The sequence below is a fragment of the Carettochelys insculpta genome, chromosome 6 (genome assembly GCF_033958435.1).
Source record: "Carettochelys insculpta isolate YL-2023 chromosome 6, ASM3395843v1, whole genome shotgun sequence".
Lineage (NCBI taxonomy): Eukaryota > Metazoa > Chordata > Testudines > Carettochelyidae > Carettochelys > Carettochelys insculpta.
In genome coordinates, this window is record NC_134142.1 from 91,117,323 (window position 1) to 91,140,641 (window position 23,319).

The window sequence follows — 23,319 nt, forward strand, 5'->3', positions numbered from 1 at the left end:
GAGAAAGGTTGCTCCATGGCTGCAGCACACACATGTATACCCCATCTCCACAGAACAATATTGGGGGGTGGAGGGAATGTGCCAGAGAGGGTGGTTTGGACCAGGAAATCCTGCACGTCTTCACCATGGGGCTGCTGTCCCTTGGCTGCCCCCGTCGTGACCACTCACTGGCAATACTGCTTTGGAAATATATCTTGTGATATTTCTTGGCTGCAGAGCATGGTCAAAGGGAATGAGAAAGGAGTGCATGGAAGGGAGGGAGAGATAGGAGGAGGGAATGATGTGAACGGAGACTGAGCTGTTAGCTTTGGATCCCATCTGGAAGAAGTTTTCTCCAAGTCAATTTCACGCCCCTCCCTTTGGACTGGGATGGCAAAGATCACATTTCCTAGCTGGCTGGTCCCCTCTCCTTAAGCTGGGACCATTTATATGAAGGTGATTTAAAAAAAAATCAAGAGGGAGATTCTAGTTATGTAAAGCTCACTGCAGAATCCTTCATCAGATCACAGCGAAATGCCACTGGAGACTTGCAGGTCTTACCTAGCAGGAAGAAGATGATCCCAGAAGGAGACTGTAGGTCAGGAAGATGCTGTAGGACTCTGAGCCTGTTCTGTGCATCTCCTTATTGTCCTCATCTTTATTCACATCCAAGCCCTTGTGAATTCCTTCCTACGCCTCACTCTTAACTGTGTGTTTCTGGCCTTTGTGCCATTGATCTCCTTACTGCCATAGCCTTAAATAAAATCTACACAAAATCTAATCTTGGGAGTTCTACAGTGTTGTTCACATAAGTCCTCCTCTTTAATATGCCTGCAGAGTCTACAGACTCCAATACACAATGCTCTTGTCTGACCCTAGCGGTCACCTTACATACTGGCTCCAGTGATTTCCCTATTGCTTCTCCAGATTAAAGATGAGGGCAGTTGTAAATCTGCTGCCTTCAATGCAGATTTTTTGCAGCATGCAGGCTCTTGGCCAGATGCCAATGGAGGAGGCCTCACGGGAGTAGAATTTGGACATCTGGAGTTAATTGATAGTATAACTATTTATTAGATATGTTTCATAGGTGCACATCACATAGGCTCTGGACTGCCCACTGCCAAAGGATCCAAGATGTTCATCATCTGGACAAGCAGACTCAATTTTGCCAGATGAAAATAGATACATTTATTCCTCAGAAATTTACCTCCATCCTAATCTTATGTGTTGGGGCAGCATAGGAGATCGGGCTCATATGAGGGACATGACAGCACTTCTGTGGCTGGGCAGTCCGCTCCAGTCAGCCCCAACATAGATAGGTGCAATTATAAAGTGGTGGTTGTCCCTCTCATTGGCTCTGCCTCCCCTTTATCTCTCCCCACCATCCTACCCCTTCTTGTTTCTGAGCTCTTCACAGGTCTTCTGGGTAAAAATAACGGTTTGCAAATCTATGGTTTTTCTGTGTACACCTTCAGTTTATGAGAGTCTGATCCCTGGTGCCTTCTTTGGTAATAACTGTAATTATCTCCAGTCTCAGAGACTGGCTTGCCTGAATCACAGCATTCTCTTATGTCTGCTACCTTCACTCAGAAACACCCTCGGATTAGTCCTGTGAGCACTTGGTGAGAGGTAAAAGCAGCACTGATGAACTGGCAGAATATTTATGCTTGCTGAAGGATCAAAATAATAGAAGCCAGGGGAGGGTTGTACCCCTTGATGTTATTGCCTTTTGGATCTTCTGGGTGGTTATAGATTCCTTTATCTCCCCCATCTCCAGTTTTCTCCTCACTGTAAAAAGTAGCTCAGGTCCTTGGTGGGAAAGCGGTACCTTCAAAAGCAGCCCTCTTGCATCTCTATGGCTACGTCTACACGTGCCCCAAACTTCGAAATGGCCACGCAAATGGCCATTTCGAAGTTTACTAATGAAGCGCTGAAATGCATATTCAGTGCCTCATTAGCATGCGGGCGGCAGCGGCACTTTGAAATTGACGCTCCTTGCCGCCGCACGGCGCGTCCAGATGGGGCTCCTTTTCGAAAGGACCCCGCCTACTTCGAAGTCCCCTTATTCCCATGAGCTCATGTGTAGCTTTGTGTAGATTTGCGGTAGCTTTGTGTGGCTTTTGAAGGTAGCATTGTGTAGCTGAGCTCATGGGAATAAGGGGACTTCCAAGTAGGCGGGGTGGTTTCGAAAAGGAGCCCCGTCTGGACATGCCGCGCGGCGGCAAGGAGCGTCAATTTCGAAGCACCGTTGCCGCCCGCATGCTAATGAAGTGCTGAATATGCATTTCAGCGCTTCATTAGTAAACTTCGAAATGGCCATTTGCGTGGCCATTTCGAAGTTTGGGGCACGTGTAGACACGGCCTATAATGACAGCATTGACCCCTGCAGCCACATTTTCAAAAGTGGCTACTCACTCTGAGTCCCTTTCATTTTTGGGTACCCAAAAGAAAAAGCGCCCAAAGTCAATGGCTGTTTTTGAAAAATGATGTTTGTTTGAGCCAAACAGCTGTGGGGAATCTCCTTTCCTACTTTTAAATAACCCTCCTCCAGTAGATTTTATTTTCATTCGGTGTCATGTCATCACACTTTCTCTGTTTCTCCTCTGGTTGGGAGACCGCTGTTTGATCAGCAATCCTGGTTCTAACTGGAGCTGGGGTGTAGACACAAGGATTTTATGTGAAACTGCTACATAAATCTGTGCAGCTTGTCCCTGAGTCTTTCCCCGTCCTCCCCTCTTTAGTTAACACAAAGTTATGGAGGAGATTTGAAATTCACTGGAAAGTCGTTGAAGATTCCCACAACACCAAGTCAGGAGGAAGGCAGGAGTCAGACTCCAGAGTGCAGCGAAAATGGCTTCCTTAGCTGCCTATTGCCCCCCTGCTCCCTGGGCTCTCCCCATCTTCTCCCTGGCAAAGCAGGCACTGCTCGGCTGCAACCTGCTCCTCTTCCCAGCCCTCCCGCTGCCCAGGCTCTGTTTACAGAAAGATACAGGGCTAAGGTAAAACAAACACACCTTCCTGTTAGAACAGGAACTAGTAGAGCTGGTATCCGGGAGCCCCTGGCCAACTCCTGCCTCACCCCTGCTTTTAAAGAATCAATGAAACAACTCTCAGTACACTCCTGTACCTGCTCAGGGTCTTCCGGGTACATGTCCTCCTCACACTAGCACTCAGAGGGCCAACTGCTCTTGATATTTGAACAAATTGTTTGCTGTGCCTTCCCCCCACCCCACCCCTGATTCTCCCCTCTTCAGATGCTCCCCCCAGCCCCACCTTTCCTTTTCTGTCTTTTGGTCAGCCCTGTTTAAATCCTTTAAGACCACCTCTGTAATTTAGTCTATTGAATGCATGTCTTCTGTTTCTTCCCCCTGAGCCAAAAGTGTCACTCTGCAGATAAAGGGGATCCTTTTTTCAGGTGGCTGTTGCACCGTAGTTTTTTCCCATTGCTCCACCAATACTTTGTTGTATCAAATAGAAAAATTAGTGAGCTGACTTCTAAGTAGGAGGGCATGTCCCAGGGGAAACAGGTTCTGCATGGGATGAGATTTATTGGCCATTAGTGGAATGATTGTTTGCTGTTAACAGGCCATTTGTGGGTTTAACTTTCATCAGGAAGGAGAATTTCACAGGCATTAACTGGCCTTAGGATGTTCTCGTAGGGTGAGAAATCCTAAAGGAAATTAAATACAACATGGGGCCTTCCTGTTATTTTGACCATACTAATGTGTTCTCACTGATAAAAATCAGGGATTGGGTTTTGTTATCCTTGGTACCAGAGTACCTACTGCTGCTTGGAGAACATATGGGAACATTTATTTCACCGAGCACAGGCTCAGAAAAACACAACATTTTGATGTGCTTATATTTTTTATCGCACAAGTTTTCCTCGAACTCTTTCTTCTACTAAATAGCATATGGTATAAACCCTACATAGACACATAGCTGGCTACACAGGGGTGGCACAGAGATAGCTAGCTGGGTATGTATAGGAGAGAGTGAGAAGAAAGTAGATATCTAACTGAGCAGTTGAATCCAAACATTAATAGAAAGATGATTTTTTCTAGCTATCAGCACTGATCAGAATAAAGGATGGAACTTGTTATTTTTCATCCAGATGATGTTGTTGCTGAAGGTCTCATCACAGTTCAGTGGAAGGCTTCCTAGCCCCTCCTGGAGCTGATAATAATTTTCTCTTTCACTTGGTTCCCTCTCAGCATTTCCCCGAGAATCTGGATCATTTCTCTGAGAACATGGAGGATTTCTCCAATGAACTTTTCAACAGTTTCTTTGATGATCCAATGTTGGCTGAAAAGAACTCTCTCCTGGACATGGACTTGGACCCTCCTACTCCAGGCATCCAGGCAGAGCACAGCTACTCACTCAGTGGAGATTCTGCTCCCCAGAGCCCCCTCATGCCTATCAAGACTGAAGATAACGCCAATGGTGAGCACAAGAAACCCATAAGCAGATTGCCTTGTTTCTAAAAGATATACTGTACTGTACTAGAAGAGCTGTTGTCTTTGAGCAGAGATGGGCCTGTTTGGCCCAAGTTGGGCTTGACTGTACTGGTGCACTGCCTAGTGCTGTCCAGTGATAAATTTTTTCTGTTGCTTTGTGAATTTGGACCATATTTTTTTTAAATTTGCTACATTCACAATATAATTATTCATGTCTATTGCTGAGTGTTATTCATTTTGACGATTATGGTTTGTGTCTCTGTGCTGTGTGATCCTGGCAACCTACAGGCAGTAGTTCCTGAGACTCCTGGTGGGTTAAAAGTGGATGCACTGGGCTCAAGTCTCTTCCTGGAGCTCACCAGGAAGGTTTGGCCTGGAAATTGGGAGCACGAGTCTCTGCCTGCAGCCAGCGTTGGCGCATATGGAAAACTGAGTGGCTTCCCTATGAGTGGATCTCTTAGAGGAAGACAGAAAGAAACAGTTATTTCAAACTCTATTTTTAAAACAATTCATTCTCAGGATAATTCGTGATGGGTGGATATTTTTAGAGCAATCCCAACAGACAGTCCTGTAATTTGTGGGACTGCGTGGGTGTCCTGGCAGCTGGTGGACACCAGGCTGCCTGAAAAAGCTGTGTCACTGACTCCGTATATATAAGAAGAAAGTCCTTCCTTTTACCATGGGTGAGGTCTGGGACAGAAGTTTCCCCACCGTTGCTATGCACTACCCCTGCACTGTGATAGCAAGCACCAAGAAAGGGGAGAAACTGCCATCTGTTGCCTCTTTGTTCTTTGCAAATTATACAGTGAACACCTTTAGGGCCAGGACCCACAATCTGGACAGTTCATCAGGGGGTCATCAAGCAAGGGCCCTAATATCCAGCCCTACAGCTTGTCTTTAAGCTTAAAACATTTTATATTCAGTAAAGTTTTCTTTTCCTAACTGTAACGCTCATAGGGTGTGTCTGCACACCAAAGTTATTTTGGAATAACCACCACTATTCCAAAAAAACAGCAAGTGTCTATGCAGCAAAACTGCGATTTTGACATAATTTTGAAATAGTGGATGGCTTATTTTGAATTCTTTAAACCTTATGCTATGAAGAATATGGCCTATTTCAAAATAAGTGTTTCTGAATAGGGGCTGCATAGACAGGGAATAAGGGCTATTTCAAAATAAGCTGTTCTGGAATCGTCGTTTATTCCAAAATAACACTGCTGTGTAGACATAGCATTTTGGATTAGAGCCCCTGGAGGTCTATTGTGTGTGGACACACTATTTCAAAATAAGTTTTGCTTATTCAGGAGCTTCCCTGTAGTGTGAATGCATTATTCTGGAATATTTTATTTGGAAATAATAACTCCAGGATAAACTATTCTGGAATAACTCTGTAGTGTAGACATACACATACAGCCTTGCAGGGGGCTCAGCAGAAGCAGAATTTCTTGGGGAACTAGCAAAACCCACTCAGGTAAGGACACACATCTTACCACACATGGACTTGACACCTCCCTGCATTCTAAATAAATATATTGAGCAGAAAGATGATAATGCCAAGCTTAGAAGCAAACAGGGTGGAGATTCAGGGATCAGTAAAACACAAAGCAAAGATGTGCAGTTGTGCTATGCTAATTCAGGAGCTGTACCTGAGTTATATTTGTCACCTCTTCCTCCTTTTTCCGTATAGTGGCGTGTCTCTGCTTAGGTTGAAAGCTCCTTGTGGAGGTACCTATGTCTGTATAGTGCCTAGCCTGGGGGTTGGCAACCAATATAGCCAGAAGAGCCGTCGTTTTTGAATTCGGTAAAAACTCGGTGATGCAAGAGCCTCAATGCATATGAATAAGACTTTATAAGCAAGATGATCAAAACACAGAGACAGTATCATGTCCCACAATGCACTGCACATATTAAAGGGGAATTATCCAACCTTTGGGGATCACATTTTGTTTGCTGTTTAGATATAAGTTGTTCACTCTTGGGCTTTTAAATGTTCACCGCTTATAGAAAATAATCGGGAGGGTGGGTTTTTTGTTTTTTTGCAGTTATAGCGTTCGGAGCCCCAAAGAAGTCCTTAAAGAGCTGCACGTGGCTCCAAAGCCTCAGGTTGCAGGCCTCTGGCGAGCACATATTTGGAATCCTGAGGGTTACTGTGTCTTTCGTGCAGCCTCTGCACCACTCAAACCCCACATAAGCCAATAGGTCTGCAGTGGTGTGCCAGGCTTGACTTGACTGGTCAGAGGGTACAATTCACATCTGTGGAGGGAATGATCAAATATCAAAATATCAGTGCATCAGGCATACTTGTTTACACACAGTCACATGCAGGGGATTAAAAAAACAAACGAAAAAAAACCCCGACACTTCCATGGTTATATCTGGCTCATGTTTGACAGGCCCATAGCCCTGTACTAAAAATGTGTGGATTAAACTTCCATTTTAATGGATATTTGTATTTGGACCCAAATTAAGACTAATCTCTGTATTGTACCTATTAGTGCTGCCCTTGAAATGCAATGGCATGAGTGGTTTTCCTTTAATATCTGTGAGGTTTAAGTACGCTCTCTCAGACTGCAGTGTTCTCAAACAAACCATGGCTGTCTCTAGTTTTGGAGCTGACTGAGCTTTTTACACATTGGCTTTCTCTGTGCTTCCTTGCTATTCTCAAAAATTTCAGACTCCTGCTCATCCCATGCCAGATCCCACTAATTCCATCAGATTGCAAGGGTTTGGTTGCTCATCAGTCTCATGATTTTGTTCTTCAGTGGAATTCACTTGTCTAATGGGTTCTGAATACAAATATGGAATCCCTGGTTCTAGGTACCGGATTGCTACTGTACAGAACAAGGAGTGCAGACGCAATTCCATGTCCAGGAGCAGGCTACAGTCCTCTACAGCAGAAGTTGTAGGACTGATTACATGAAAGTGGCTGAGTTGTTGATATGTAGAGTCCAGTTCCATGCCAACAAACAGACTGTAGTTCTGTAGCACAGAGAGGGAAGAGAAATGAAGACACAGTATTTAAATATAGTAACCATCTCTCATTTCTCTTCACTCCTTCCCTCACTTCCAAAGGAATAATACATTTCTGATATTGTATGTGATGAGTCTGTATTGTTAACTGCACATACATCCAAATATCTGCCCATAAACAATATCTCTAGAGCAGTGTTTCTCAATCTTTTTTATAAAGTGCCCCCCCAAATATATAAGTACTCGCAGTAACCACAATTTTCAGACATGCAACATTTTTCTACCATTGACACATATTTGTTTAAACAACTTAATTGTAACTGGTTAGTTGTGAGAAATTGCCTATAGGCAATCAACTTGCCCTTGTACTTATGACTGTGCAAAGAGGATGAATAAAAAATATTAGATGAGCAAAAATAAGTCAAATTTTTATTCATACATATGTACATATTTTATGCAAACATCAATTAACAGTGATCAATGAAATTTACAAGAAAAATTGTAATTAATTTAATGCAAAATTTGAGCTTGTTTGGATGAAATCTGATATTCAAACCTAGGTTTCAGACTGCTGAAGGCAACAATTAAATCAATGTTTCTGATATGGTTGCTTGTGTACTACCACCTTCCAAATTTGCAGTTTTGTTCTTTGTTTTCACAAGGGATCGGTCTCTTTTAAACCCTTTCAGTTGTAATTATAAATTGTGCAAATAGCAATTTTATCACTTACTTCAGATAACGAGCATGATATTCCAGAGCCAGGCACTGCCAGCTCCCCTCTTTAACCCGTTCCCCCTTCCTCCAGAGCCAGGCACACCCCACGCTGTAATCCAATGCCAGTGACTCACTGGAGCCGCTGCTGCCACGCGCATCTCCCTCCAAGCACTAGGGAGGAATGCGTGCGCAGAGTGGCGCACAGTGCTCTCGCGGCTCTGAGCATTTTATCTCTCAAAGAGCCACGTATGGCTCCAGCACACAGACCCCCCGGACTTCTCACCTGTTGAGAAATACTGATCTAGAGAAGAGTGGGGAGACAGAATCTCCTGGTACCACTCCCACAGCAGGATCCAGTCACCTCTGAGTGTTCCCAGATCATGGATACCTTGGGATATCCATTGAAGCTGTGAAATGTAGATGCATCCATGGAAAACGCCTTTTCATCGACACCCCGTTGGCTTGGTCAGCTCTGTAACCCTATTGCTCTTGTAATAAATTTTGCAAGGTGGGACAGACAGAGGGGTCTGGCATGGGGATAGGATGTGGCTGCTAGTTAGGATGTTCACTGCTTGGCCTATTTGGAGAGAGAGAGTTGGCGGCTGCCCTCTCACTTAGTTTATGCTAGACAGGAAGAGCCCCTTACTTGTCCTTTCTGCTTTGATAGCAAATCTGGCAGCCAAAGCACTCACAGGCAGGGGGACATGGCTCCTCTTACAGAAAAAGAAATTTAAAGCTTTCCCATCCAGCTTTACCATTGTGGCAGAAAAGCTGGAGGGGAAAGTTCATCCAGATTTGCTGGGGACATTTGCCTAGTGCTGTGTAATCTGCCTAGGGCTGTGTAATCCCTGCTGTCCCCCACTGTCCAGAATACAGGGCCCATCCACGCGAGAGCTATAACTGTGAATTTATAACTGGTTATGGCGTGGCTTTTTAACTGGCAATGCAGTTCATCTTGGCTATGTCTACACAGCAACATTATTTTGGAATAAACTATTCCAGAATAATTTATTCCAGACCAACATATCTACATACAAAATGCATTTCAAAATATCACTCAGCTATTTCAAAATACAGTGTCCAGACACAACAGAACCTATTTCAAAATAGAGCCCTTGGATGCACTAAAGTTTATTTTGAACTAGGCTCTATTTCCTGGCTACACAGTCCCTATTTAGGAATATCTGTTTAGAAATAGGTGCTATTCCTCATGGAATAAGGCTTGTTGAATTCAAAATAAGGTGTCTGCTGTTTCAAAATTATTTTGAAATAGCAGTTGCATTTTGCAGAGGCTAGCCAAGTTATTCTGAAATAGCGGCCGTTACTTCAAAATAACTTTGCTGTGTAGAAACACCCTTGTGTCCACACATCAGCTTTGCTGCCATCACGGTGGTGTTATGCAGTCACACCTACTAGGCTGCCTAATCATGTTTGCATTGATGCATTCTGGGAAGATCTAAGCAGCTATCCCATAGTGCCTCGACAGAGAATAGGCATGAGAGTTATACGTATAGAGCAGCACCAGCAGGGCATGGGAAAGTGCACTCAGGTACGTCCTACTAAACAGAGCTGGAAGGAAGGGGAACAAGCTAGGCCAGTTGCACAGGCACAGTTGGGGAGTCCTGTAAAATGACTGTGCCAGACTAGATACAGGAAGCCAGAATAGGCCACTACCAAGAGTGAAACAGTTTACAGCTCTAGTCACTGCCAGAGTTTTAATTGCATTCTGTGTGGGCACAAACTAAATTCTGTTCTGTGGCTACCAGAAGGGCAGTACAGAAGGTGCAGCCCAGGAGCAGTTTGGTGGCTACCTTAATGCCATCTGGATTCCAACCGCATTCAGGGCTGATGTGGTGGCCCCAATACGTATATGTGATTGCTCTGACTTATGGAAGCCTTCTTATAGCTGCCCACAGGCTACTCTGTGGCACAGGATGTTCCCTCACCCCCTGTCCCTGACACTGGCAGCTGCAAGGAGGAGCCATCTACAGCTACATACAAGTGCCCCAAGCAGTTTGCTACATAAGAGGAACTCTCCTCTGGGCTTTTGTGATCCTTTTACTGTGCCTAGCTGCTGCCAAAGTCTTTCATTGGCATGTTACTGTAGGTGTCCCAAGAAGCGTGGTGGAGTTTGATTCTCATGCTGTGCTTGTTTCAGACCTGGAGAGCGGAGTGTGGTCCCTTGGGCACAAGCTTTGCTCCATTATGGTGAAGCAGGAACAGAACCTGGGTCCAGAACTTCCTGAATCCCAGCTTGCAGCCAGCTTAGTGCCAGCGCTGAATCTCAACCCACTGCAGAGACTGCCAGTACCTGAGGAGGTGAGCCCATTTTGGTTACTGGACCTTCCCAACAAAAAGCTCTGGAGGTCTTGGCTCTGTGGGCCCCTTGTCTGCTATGACAGGGCCCTTCTTGGCCGGAGGTGGAAGGGGAAACAAAGCCGGTGCCCAACTATTTCCTTATTGCTAGTAATTGCTACCTTGAAATAACAATTAGAACGGACTCAGGCTCAGTGTTGGACTCACCCTCTGTTTGAATTAAAAGAGCCAGAGGGCCAAGGAGAACATACTCCTCCTGCATAGACACTGACAGATTTACTCTTACGCCACAGTGCACTTGAAATTATCGACAGTGTGAGTTAGATTCAAACCAATGTCCTTGAGGTACTTGGTGTGCTGTTTACCAGCTCCAAAGCCATCTTGTTCACTTGCATTTCTACTGGATGGAAACCCATTTCTTTCAAACCTGCTGCTATTTCTGCAGCCCTCAGGTTGTTTTCATCAACCACGGAGCCCACTCTTCTTGTGAATTTTCAAAGGTGGCTCCCCAAAGGAGATGACTTTAGGAAAGGCAGGATTAACTGATGGGCTGAATATGAGCCTGATGCTCCCAAGTCCTACTCCCAGTTCTGTCTCTCACTTATCATATGGCCTTGGACAGAGGCAGTCCAGTGAGGTCCTGCTGGTGGGCGGGCCCATGGCGGCACACTGACAGCTGGGCCTGGCCAGTGGGCGGGGAGATGTTATATAGTCAATTGGGGGTGGGGCGGGTCTGAAGATGCGGGACCCTAGGCAACCGCCTTGCTCACCTTGTCCTAAGCCGGGGCCCGACTTTGGGCACATCACAAACCTCTCACTTTCCCAAGCTGAACAATGGGGATAATGCCCTCTCTCTGAGCTTCCAGCTGTTGCTGTTTGTGAGACACAGGTAAACATCACACAATAAGTGTTCACAATTGTTATACATATTTCCAAGAACTGGGGGGGACCAGCGCTCTCGCTCACTCCCAAGTCTTTGAGATGTCTGTTTCCCTGAAGAACACCCTTGGATACTTGCTGCCTTTGATGGTAGGCAGGTCACTGAGGGCTCAGTTTGGTCCTGGCTCCAGTAGGGGCTCCTCTGAGAGGGGAGGTTTCTCCAATCTGCCATAGTGCTGAACTGTCTTGTATCATCAGAACCAGTAGATCCTTTCCCGGGTTATCTCCCTCTTTTGATACATGCTGGGTATCCTCCCCTTCAGACAATCCTGTTACAGAAATCAGCTAGTCAAGCCAAAAAGACGCATGAACTTTCATTGTTTACACAGCTTGAACTTGCCATGCCCTCAAACGCAGATCAGGTTTGTGTGCCTGACAGCTGGAGCCAGGGCCCCCCTCAGCTGTGTTTACAGGCTGGGGGAGTTCACCATGTGTCTGTACAGTATCAGTATCTCTCTGTCTTGCCTGTGGGAGGCTGGGCGAAGGGAGGTTATGAGCAGAGGGGCAGTTCAGTCCAGCTGGGAGCAATGGGCTGTTCATGTTAACTCGTAATCCGTGTGATCAGAAGCAGCTGTTCAGTGGCCCTAAGAGCCTAGAGTGGTTTTACTCTGTTCTTCACAAAATTCCTCCAGCTCCAATTAAGGCAGATCCGAGCGAGGCATCCCTCTTGAGTTGGGAGACCAGTTTTAATAGTGCATTCTGGGCCTTGAACTAGGCTAACCGCCACAGAGGTAATAGTCTTCATTCACAGGTGCGGCTTTGTCATCTGCATGGCCAACACACTTGTTTATATTGGGTGTTTCAGGCAAAGACAGAGATTTTTGATGTGATTGTCTACCTGCCGTTGTTTGCCAGTGTGTCTGTTGCTCCTGCTGGGAGCAGGCTGGTGGGCTGGCTCAGGGGCCCAGGAAGGCATGTGGCAGAGTAGGGGGCTGCTGAAGCAGTGGCTGCAACCAATGCTCTGCGAGGGCTGTTTGTGAAAGGTGGGGAAGGGAAGTGAAACAGACACTGAGAGACAGCTGTGTACTCTTGCTCTTTCGCAGACTCCTGTAGAAATGACTCCTCCACCTGTGATCAAAGCAGAGCCCAGGGAAGTGAACCAGTTTCTAAATGTACCAGCAGGTAAGAAAATAGAATCAGCCAGCTGGTACTTATCCCAGTCCTGCATCCCCTCAACATTACACAGACCTGGCTGAACAGCCTTGTCACTCCAAGCCATGCACATAGGCTCACAAAACTCCTCTCATACATTGAGCCTTAACAGGGCAGGCTGAGATGGGCTACCATGAATCTCCAGTCTTCATGCAGAATTACTTGTGTTCAGATACAAGTAGAATTACAGCCTGTACAAACTGCCAAATACAATTTTTTTGCAATTCCTAAGCACAAGAAATTACCTTACAGTTGAAAATATGTATCAGAGACCTGAGCATTGAAAGCCTTGCAGGGACTTGGAGTTATCCAAAAACAACCATTCGAAAGCCAGAAAATTCACAATTCAGTTTAATTTGAAATGAACCCAAACATTTGAAGTCTGAAAGTGCACCATTAAGGCTCATTAAGAACTCTGACTGCCCCAGAGAGAGAGAGCCCAATTATACTCCCACATACTATACAGCCCACAGGAGTGGAGTCAGCCCTCCAACCCAGAGTTGAGGCACCTGGTGACCTCCTGTGATGCCAAGGAACCAGAGCCACTTGCATGGATTAAGTACTCCGGCAAGTGTGCGAGCCTCTGAAATGCTTTACTAATAATACTGTCTAACTCTCATATAGCGCTTTTCCTCAAACTGCTCTATAAAGAAGGTCAGTATTTTTATTCCCATTTTACAGATGAGGACACTGAGCACAGAATGGTGCTCTTCCCCTGGACACCTGCCTGTGCTTGTGAGTGTGTCCTGGGAGGCATTTTGGAGCAGTAGAGCTGAGTCAGAACACAACATGCTGTTTTGGTTCTGATACCAGTCCGTTAATGTGGTATTAGATACCTTGTAAAGATGTCCAGCATTTTGGCAAGCTCCCTAAAGCTGGCAGAGCTGCCTCAATTCAGGCAGTGCTCATTTGGCACTGAAAGCCTTTTGAGTCATGCTATCTAATCTCTCTGCTTTTGTCCTGGGCACTAGACTTCATCAAGGCCCATTAGAGAACTCATTTTATGATCAAGACTGTAGAGAAATACTAAAAGGCTTTTAAAATATGGCACCACCTATTTGCATCCGACATCTGTCTGAAGTACCTGACTCAGCCCTAGTAAAAACATTGTCTTTGGCTGGAGGACAGCAACGGCATCAGGAGGACAGCCACAGCGCACAGTTGCTGGGGCAGGAAAGAGCATGTATTTGTGTGTCTTTGGAAATTTTAGCATTCATCCCAGGGCCTGGGCACTTTGCTCTGCTTCCCAACATTTCTAGTGGCAAAGACAGGAAACAACTGGTCACCACCAGCCCCACCGTTTTGCAGCCTATGGAACTTGGAGCAAGAACAAGGGGAGAGAAGTGTTCAACCCCTCCAACCCTCAAACTGGTGCCACTGACTGCAGCTGTATTGCATGGGGCAAGAGGTCTGGCTGAAGTGTCCAGCTCCCCCACTTTGGGAGAATGTGTTTTCAAGTGACTCTGAATATCTCAGCCTGAACACTCAAAAACAGATGCACCCAAAGTCAGAGCGCCTGACTGGTCTCCAGCCTCATGCCAAGCATGTCAGAGCAATGGCATCCCCAGGCACCGAGGCCTGGATAAGAAGGCTACCTTGCACCCTTCCTCTTGAGCACAGCTATCTTGTCAGAGCCATTACCTGGGCACTAGGAACAGCCCTGACTCCAAAGAATGTCTCAAAGACAAAGATGGAAAATGCACTCTCTGTGCAGGGGTCATGGGACAGCCTTTGATGGAGCCTCCTTTCACTCCTCCCCTCCCTCCAGCAGTTACTAACAATGTCTGTATCTTTCCTGAGTTGAGCTTCAGCTAACTTGCCCTCCACCAGCCCCCAGAGTGCTGTGTCCAGTGATTTCTCTTCCCCCCCTCTCTCAGGGAGGCACTTGCCCTGGTGCTATCCCTGGCCCCACGCCTATCCCAGCGTGCTGATAATGTAGGGATTAACTCAGCCGCCTTACTTCTCATTAGAAGACCTGGTGCAGATGCCTCCAACACCCCCCAGCAGCCATGGCAGTGACAGTGATGGATCCCAGAGTCCGCGATCCCTACCCCCCTCCAGCCCAGCCCGGCCAGCTGCTCGCTCTTCCAATGCAATCTCCACCTCGCCTCTCCTCACAGCGCCCCATGTAAGTAGCTAGGACGGCAACATCTGACCGCCATGATGGCCTAGAGCGCAGGGTTCTTTGTGCTTATAGCAGTGGGGAGACTCCTTTGCTATCAGTGCTGTCGATAGTTTGTGCTCAGGCCCAGGCCTGGATAACCAGAGGAGTGCTGTAATCCAGGCACATGGAAGTTTGGCACAGATGGGTGGGACTCTGGGGGAGGGCATGTTGCAAGTCAGGACTGAGCTATGGGTCAGAGTGAGTGATGGGAAGAGGCTTGCATGCCACCTTCCCCTAGCCAGTACCACGTTAGTCATGCTCTTTCAGTATCACCACATTCACTAGAGAACACTCACAGGAGTTCCTGGCAAAGTAATAACAGGGGGGTCTTGTAGCAGGAGCATGTAGTAGCAATAACTGGGGAGTCATATGGAAGGGACATGTGGTAACTGCTTTTCATGAGCATTACAACAAATTCCACAGCAAACAGCAGCTTGGGGAGCAGCTGTGTGAGTGAGCAGGGCGGGAAGCAGCTTGCTGGCTGTGTCACTAGGGAGGGGTGCTTGTGGCTGCAGTGCAGACCATGGCCGGGCTCTGTTCACAATGAAGGTCCCCTGTTGCAGTGGCTGGAGTGAGGGCCTGTGGGGTGGGATTTATTGCTGATGCTCTGTCTGCCACTGATCGCTTCTGCCTTTGCATTTCAGAAGTTACAAGGGACCTCAGGCCCTCTGCTCTTGACTGAGGAGGAGAAACGCACCCTAATTGCAGAGGGCTACCCCATCCCTACCAAGCTGCCCCTCACCAAAGCAGAGGAGAAAGCACTGAAAAGGGTCAGGAGGAAAATCAAGAATAAGGTCTCTGATTTAATCATATCTTAAACAATAGTATAAATGATTCAGAAACATCAGATTGTGCACATGCCCGTAGCCAGCCCGTGTAACCACACAATCCTATTGCTACTGTTACCTCACTGCTCCCCCTTCTTCCTACAGTCACCCACTGCAGCTTGCCCCAAACCATATTGTAAGCTCTTTGGGGCAGAGCCCAAGATATCCTCTGTTGTTTGTTCAGCCCCCAGCATAAAGGAGTCCAAATCCTGAATGGAGCCCCTGGGCACGACCACAGCATATGTATCAAATCATATAACTGGGTGCAGGCTGTGAGGTTCCCTGAGCCACTCAGATTAGCAGGAGCCCCCTGGGGAAGCTGATGAGATCCTGCAGCATGTATTAGTCACCACTGGTGATTCAAAGATGGTTTTAGGGCAAGGTTCTTCCCAGCCAACCCCATCCTGTAGCCACATGAGTCAGTAGGTTTCAGAGTGACCCCAGAGATGTCTGTGGGACAGTGGTGGTGGGAATGGGATTGAGGCATGTTGCAAAAGAGATTTGTAAGCTTCACATTGGGCAACACCATGTGTCCTGTTCTTGTACCCAGATGTGCATAGCAAGAGCGATAGCCCAAGAGAAAGCACGCGCAAAGGATGCCTGCATGTAACCACACTGGGGGGAGGGTGGAGAAGAAGGGGCTTGAGGGTGATAGTGCTGACTCATGTCTCGTACTTGCTCACCTCCCAGATCTCTGCTCAGGAGAGTCGCAGGAAGAAGAAGGAATACGTAGAGTGTCTAGAGAAAAAGTAAGTGTCGTCTTCTCTCTTCTAAGGGTCCAAACAAGGCTACTGCTGGACTTGGGAGCTACCAGCCTCCGCACTCTCTCATCTCATCCTGTGCTGCAGTGCTTGGGGCTCCAAAGCCCACCTGCCTGTCCACTCCATGTGCCAGTTTTGGGGGTTGGAATTCAGCTCTGGGCATTTCCCCCCTCAGAGACGGCTGTGTTAGTCCCACAGCTTTCGCTCCCAGTCCCAGTACTGTAGAGGAATGGTCCAAAATGCTGCAGCTAGCAAAAGCAATGGCCCTGCGATGCTTGGGCTGGCCGTTCCAAGGGTCGCTATGTGAAAAAATACGTGGGTAGCAGCTGAGAGTTCGGCTGGTTCCCTTTAATTTTTGTGGCTCAGAGCTCAGCTTTGTAGTGGTCACAACCTGTTTGGCAGTGGGGGGCCTCAGCATACCCCCTACTTTGTGGTGTTTGGGATATTAGTTGTGAAAGTCTCAGAGGAGTAGCCGTGTTAGTCTGTTTCAGCAACAACTGCAAGGAGTCCGTTGTCACTTTAAAGACTAACAAACGTATTAGCTGTTAGGGCATAAGCTTTCGGAAAAAAAAAAAAATTCAAAACCAGATTGCAGTGAGAAACTGCTGAGCCAGGATTCAGATAGGAGTTTGATGCTGTGAACCGTGGACTAAATTTGACAGTGGTGTCAAAAAGAAATGTAACAACTGCTGCCACACTGCCCCTCGGACAGGCGCCTACCCACTTCCCCTCCGCGCAAACTGCCAGTGACTCACTGGAGCTGCCGTGCGAACTGCACTGCACTGCACCAAGCTGCCCAGCCCTGAGCAGCACTGTTCCGCCCCGCCCCAAGTCGCGAGCCATCCCAAGCCACACTGAGCTGCCCTGGGCCACCCAGCCCCGAGCCATGCCGTGCCAAGCCACCCAGCCCTGAGCTGTGCCCCGCCCAGCCATGAGCTGCACCACACAAGCTGCCTAGCCGAGCCACCCCATGCCAGCCACCCCGTGCCGCCCAGCCCTGAGCCACCCAGAGCCACCACATGCAAGCTGTCCTGCTGCCCCAAGCAAGCTGCACGAGGAGCCGCAGCTGCTGCCATGCACTTATCCCACCAAGAGGTGGGGCACGTGCGTTGAGGAGCAGAGGGCGCTCCACGTGTGCGGCTCTAATGAGCCACTTCACCACACCGTAGTGTCCAGTTCGCCACATGTGGTGTATGGACAGCGTATTGGACGCTGCGGAACTAAACAGACACCTGGAGTGGTATTCGCATTACAGAAGGTAATTTCTCACCCAGGTTCTCCCACCTTCTCATCTCTGTTGGAGATGAGCCACGTCCACTCAGAGTGTATCAGCGCTGCTGTCACACTCCCATCTCTGTTTCCCTGGTTTTTCTTCAGCATCTGAGAAAGTGAATTGTCTCTCACAACAGCGAAAGTCCTAAAACACCTAATAAATCTATTGGTCTTGAAAGTGCCATCAGACTCCTTGTAGTTCTAGAAGTGATTCTCTGTGTAAGAGTCAGGTTATTTCCTGGAAATTGCAGGGGGTTCTGGGCACAGATTTGGTTTGCGCACACACACACACACCCCTGATGCCCTTTCGCTGCCTGCCTGCAGACAGCCTATCATACCCTTGCAGGGCTAGATGAGTCTTGGACGCTCACTTCTGCTTGCTTGTTCAGTTTGTCCACAATATTCCAGGCCTTCTGACCCCTGGTTGATATTAATGGCTACCTAGCAGAAGCTGCACCGGTCTTTGCGATCACTAACCACTAACTAGCTTTGGGGCACCATTTGACATGGTGGGGGGAGGCACAGATTTTCCCCACCACCAAATGGTCCTCTTCTTTCCCTCTGAAGTGCATCTCCCACTAGAGCCTGACACCCCCAGTCTATGAGCTCCACCACCATGAAATCTGCATGAGCGGATCTGTGACTCAGAATGCAGGGTCAGAATGTCACTGAGCTTTGGCCCAGCCATGCAGCCTAAGTTAACTACAATGGGGATCAAACCAAGCAAATGACTTGTCAGGTACATACTCAAATACACACTCTTCTGACACCCTATATTCAAACTTTCAATTGTGACTATCACTGTATTACATGTGCATCTGCTCAGATCAGAAATCCTCCATTTGCATGAACATATGGAGTAATTGTACATCTCGCTGCTTTCTGCATACGCTGTTACCTATTTTGCATATGGTGGATGCTGTGGGAGCATGGACATTTGGAGGCATTAAATCAAATCCTCTCACCTCTATATGTTAAGATAATGATTCAAGAGGCAAGTTTGTTCCCAGAAGTCCCTTGTTTAAGGGTTGGTTTTGCCCTTATAATGTGAGCTAGAGCTACAGGCTTCCCTTCATAGTTCCCAACTTGTCTGTCTGTCTGTGTTGTTGTTACAGGTTTAATGTGCCGGCACACTATCAGGTTAGAAAGAATCTTTCTATGCTATGGTCCTGCAATCAGCTACATGCCAGGGGCTCCCCACACTTGTGTGAAACCCAGATAGGTCTGTCAGACACAGTAGTCAATTCACAAAGATCCAGTGTCATGACTGGTGTTTTAGAAGAGTGTCCTTTCCTCTGTCATTAATAACACTGGAGGTCATCACAATGGACAGACTCTTTAAAAGGCCTAATTAACTTTTCACCTTCCTCTTTAAGTGGAGAGACATGCACGATGAAAACAGGTGAGTCAGTTTCCCCTTCTAGCTCTTACACTCTTATGTAAGACACTAGCTAAGTCACACTGTGTGTGTGTTGTCCTCTGGCAGTTGTCCTACACTGGGCATAAAAGTCTACCTCTTACAGACGGTGGGATTACTCCACTAGTTTGAGCAGCAGAGTTACGCTCTTTCAGTCCTGAAGGTACTAGGTTCATTCCCCACTTGCGACCGTCGTGTCTGTATGTTCAGGGCTGTTTATTACTTTCTCACTGTGCTGCAGTACTTAGTCTACAGTGTAGGTTTAATATTTTAACCAAAACGTTCACTGGGATTTCAAGTGTAACCAAAACTCTTTTATCGACCTTACTTTGTACAAAATCTACCTTTTGGGCCCAAAACTTTCAACCCAGTAGTGTCCCTTTTGACACTATGTTTTTATTGCATGGGGTAGGTCAGACCCCGGACAAGGTCCTTTCACGTGGTTGTCTGTAAGAAAGCTTTCAACTTTATTAGTGTCACTTCCATGGACTCTATTCTTCTGCCAGCACTGCAGAAAATTTCATTCAGCTGTTCCCTGCATCTCTGCAGGATGCCTTGCCACAGTAGGGTTCCATGGAAGAACCCGGAGAACAGGGAGTGTGTGCAGGTTCCCCTCTGCCCTCAGTGGTTAGAGCTGGTCACATGTTTGAGCTGGGGATTCTCTTTCCTGGATAGGGTGGAAGCTAATGTAAATTTTTTTTAGCTCAGGAGGTAGAGAGGCCAGAATTTTTCTAGTGGAAGGCCTCTGCTCATGTTTTCCATGGCCCCAGGGAAGTAATTTGCCAGTTGCATTTCTTACAAATTGTCTCACAGGTAGCATGGTTCTGGTGACTCTCCCAGAGCCAGAGAGAGTCACTTCGCCAGTCTGAGTCTTGTACTTACTTGGACCCGTGTGAGAGCCGAACACTGCAAAGGAATTATTGTGCACTGAAGGACTTCAGTCTGTGCTCTGATCCCTTGATTGTTAGCCTCAGCTGAGAACAAGTAGCCACACAGTGTCTGATCATTTGACTCCAGGAGCAGGGAGCACCTCTGTAGGAGACTGAGGGCACAGGGCTGTTTGGGGACTGGAGTCTGCTGGAGGACTGGCGGCAATGCTAGTCACTTTTCATAACTGATGGGATTTGGGTTTTCTTCCTGCAGAGTTGAGACTTTCACATCTGAGAACAATGAACTGTGGAAAAAAGTGGAAACCTTAGAAAATGCAAACAGGTGAGAGAACGGGGTTGGGCTGCCAAGAAGGGAGGCCAGGGAAGAGCATGGAAAGAAAAGAAAAGAGAGGCAATCTTCCCTCAATTCCTGGCAGAGTCAGGCTGCTCAGCAGGACCTGGTTCCTCTCCAATGGCAGCAGCGAGTCAGCTGGGTTTGGTTAGTGAGGGTGGAATGTTTGTGTTGGGTCAGCCAGGCGGGGGCTGTCAGCAGAGACAGGGAAGGAGCAAGGGAGCTTGCTGCCATCCCTTCCTTCCACTCCCACATCCCAGAACCCTCCTTTGGATTCTGACTGCCACTCAAACCCTTCCACTCTGGTTGTCTCCATGGAAGCTCCTGTGCAGGAGGCCCCACAAGGCCTGGCACCCATCTGACAACTTTCCTGCTCTGCTTTCCAGAGCACAGAGAGTTATTAAGTAGCAAGGCCTGGGAGAAGGACAGAAGATAAGGGGTACAAGCAGTGCTGTCCTTAGGCATATGCACAGGGCACCACCAAATTTGGGATACCCACGGTACTTCAAGTCTAGTAGTGTCTTATTGTTGGTATGTCTAGGGCCACCACAAGCTGCAGGCAGCACTGCCTCTGGTGGCCTCAGTCTCCCAGCCCCCTGCTCCTGCCTCCCAGACCCATTCACTAGCCTCCTCACTGCACCTCCAGCACCATCGGCCTCTATCCCTCAGCCCATGTCTTCCCAGTTCTCCACTCACCACTCCATCTGCTGGCCTGCATCTCCAGCCAGCTCTGCCGCTCAGTCTGCCTGCTTCCCCACGAGCTGCTCTCCTCCTGCCCTCCCCTCCACAGCTCCTGCCCTCCCCTGCCCAGAACACACCCCACCCCAGAGAGTGGCTGCTCCTCCCTCCACAGGGATGGAAGGTATAGGTGCTCCAGCTGCGCAGGGCACCAGATATCTGAAGGACGGCCCTGGGCACAAGATACCCGCCTAGAAGAGAGCTATGTTTGCAAGGTGACTGGACAGACTCTAGGAACTTTCTCCTCATCTGAGATGGGCGGAGGCCCATATAACCCAAAGCAGCTCTCTCCAAAGCTGACATCACTGCAGACCCTGTTATCTGCTCAGCCTGAGGGAGCCCTCTCCTTGTCTGGCACCTGTGCAGATCCCATTACAGTCCTTCACAACCCGTGGTAGCTTCCTCCTTGTCAGCCACTGGCACAGCTGCTTGCTGGAGGGAACAAGTTTCTCCTCTCAGCCCTAGAGCAGGCCCATGACTTCCTTGGCTGAAAGTCTGGAAGGCACATGGGGTCTCAGCCCTGGGAGCTGGCAAACTCTCCGCCCCAGGAATTTGTTTCCTTTGAATCTGTAACAAGGAAGGTGCAAACACAGGCAATAAAAGCAGGAAGCCACACGTGGAACAGGAGTTAGTGCTGCCTCTTTTCACTGGGCATGAGTGGTAGAGAAAGAGCAGGACCAGCAGCTAGGAACTGCCAGAAGGTCGGGGCAGGGGTGTCTCCTTCAGGTAACTGTGCATGTTCCCCTGGTTCTGAATACACACACCCCTGAACAGGCACTTTGATACACTCTTCACAGCCACACACATTCTGGCAGCTGCCCCGGGGAATTCCTTTAATCATGAGTAACAGAGAGAAAGCCGTTCTAATCTATATACTAGCGAAACAATTTGGCACATTAACACGTGGTTTGAACCGGGATGTGAATTTTCTGGGTCATTATAGGGGCTCTTTTGCATACTTGGCTGAATCTAATTCTTGACTCCCCCCCCCACTCTCTGACTTGCTCACCTTGATAATATTTTTCTGATTTGTCAGCCTTGATTACTATTTTTGGTTCTCTGTGCCTTAAATATTGAGTCTGCTCTGGTATGGCTATGGTCTGAAGAAGTGGGCCTGTCCCACGAAAGCTCATCACCTAATAAACTATTTTGTAGTCTTTAAAGTGCTACTGGACTGCTTTTTTGTTTTAATCATGAGCCTTTAGCCAGCGGGTGAGGAACTCAGTCAGTGACCCTATTGACCCAAACCATCTTCTCCCTTGACCTCGCCACCATGAATGGAGCTCGCCAGGGGCTCCTGTCCCGCATGACCTCATTCTGAGGCTGTTTGTCAAACACTTTCCCTCTCGTCCCCTGACGCCCTGACCCCAGCTTCCAGGTCAAATGCTGCCCGTTAGAGGTGTCGGGTATTTGCTATCCCCACTTTCGAGCTGTAACTTTCACAGCCTTGTAGATGGTTGGGGTCTGCCACCTGCTGGACTGATTGTGAACTGCAGACCATCCCTTCCCAGCACATTCCCTCCATCTGGACTTTTGAGAAGCAGCCAAGAGCAGAAGCAGCATTGTCAGTCACAAACATTCGAAAGTCATGAGTCAGGATCCCATATTTATGTGACTGACGTAAAAATCGTGAGTTGTAACAAAATAAAAATAAATTAGGTCATTTTATTGGACTTGTGGAAGTTCAAGTTTTCTACTTCCCTCCATGGTTATGTGGGCTAGAAACTAACTTTAAAGCTATGAAATCAGAGACTCTCTTGCAATCACCTGACTCCAGGAGATGAGGCTTTATGAAAAAACACCAACTATGTAAGACTTGCCATAAGATTGCAAGAGTTGGCAATACTTCAGTGAGGAAATTACTAGGCAATTTGTAACCAAGAACATCTGGGGCCCCTGGCAGGTGACCCCAAGGCTTACTAACGCTTCTTGCAGCCCACATCCCACCCCCCTAACATTTCTTTGACATTCCATTTGAACGTGTTTCTGCCCTTTAGCGGGCAGTAAGTTGTGTCCAGAACTTGGGGGGGGGGCGGGCTGGGGCATGTGAGCTAGTTTAAACAAGACGGTGAGCCTGTTATGTGGCAGCCAGGACAGCGAGCGGAGGAATTGTTCACCCAGCTCTCTGTGTGGCTTTGCCCACAGCTCCTGGAAGTGCCTGCCAAGAAAGATGAAGTTGAAATGGATCATAGAGATATGTTTTTGCTTCCCTCTCAGCCTTATGCTCCAGGGGGTGGGGGTAATGCTGTGGCATGAGCTAGACAGCCCTCATTTTCCCAGCTTTGTCCCGTGCCTGGTGCTGAGACAAAAGCAGATGTGGTTGTGCCTGGCATCAGAAAGGAGAGATGCCGTTTTGAACAGCTGCTGCCCTGCGGCTGCCGCTACAAGCTCA

The 23,319-nt window shown here is 47.8% G+C and overlaps 1 protein-coding gene across 5 annotated transcripts in view; it reads left to right on the plus strand.

Moving 5' to 3' along the window:
- Window positions 1–23,319, plus strand: part of CREB3L1 (cAMP responsive element binding protein 3 like 1) — a 74,076-nt gene that overhangs the window by 40,490 nt on the left and 10,267 nt on the right. For 3 of the 5 annotated variants that reach the window (XM_074998963.1, XM_074998965.1, XM_074998966.1), the window contains exons 2-8: window positions 4,194–4,422; window positions 10,279–10,439; window positions 12,419–12,497; window positions 14,498–14,655; window positions 15,336–15,485; window positions 16,209–16,267; window positions 20,112–20,180. In XM_074998963.1, the coding sequence (XP_074855064.1) occupies window positions 4,194–4,422; window positions 10,279–10,439; window positions 12,419–12,497; window positions 14,498–14,655; window positions 15,336–15,485; window positions 16,209–16,267; window positions 20,112–20,180 (905 nt within the window). The remainder of the gene's footprint in view (window positions 1–4,193; window positions 4,423–10,278; window positions 10,440–12,418; window positions 12,498–14,497; window positions 14,656–15,335; window positions 15,486–16,208; window positions 16,268–20,111; window positions 20,181–23,319) is intronic. The other 2 variants (XM_074998964.1, XM_074998967.1) reach the window with 2 other exon arrangements.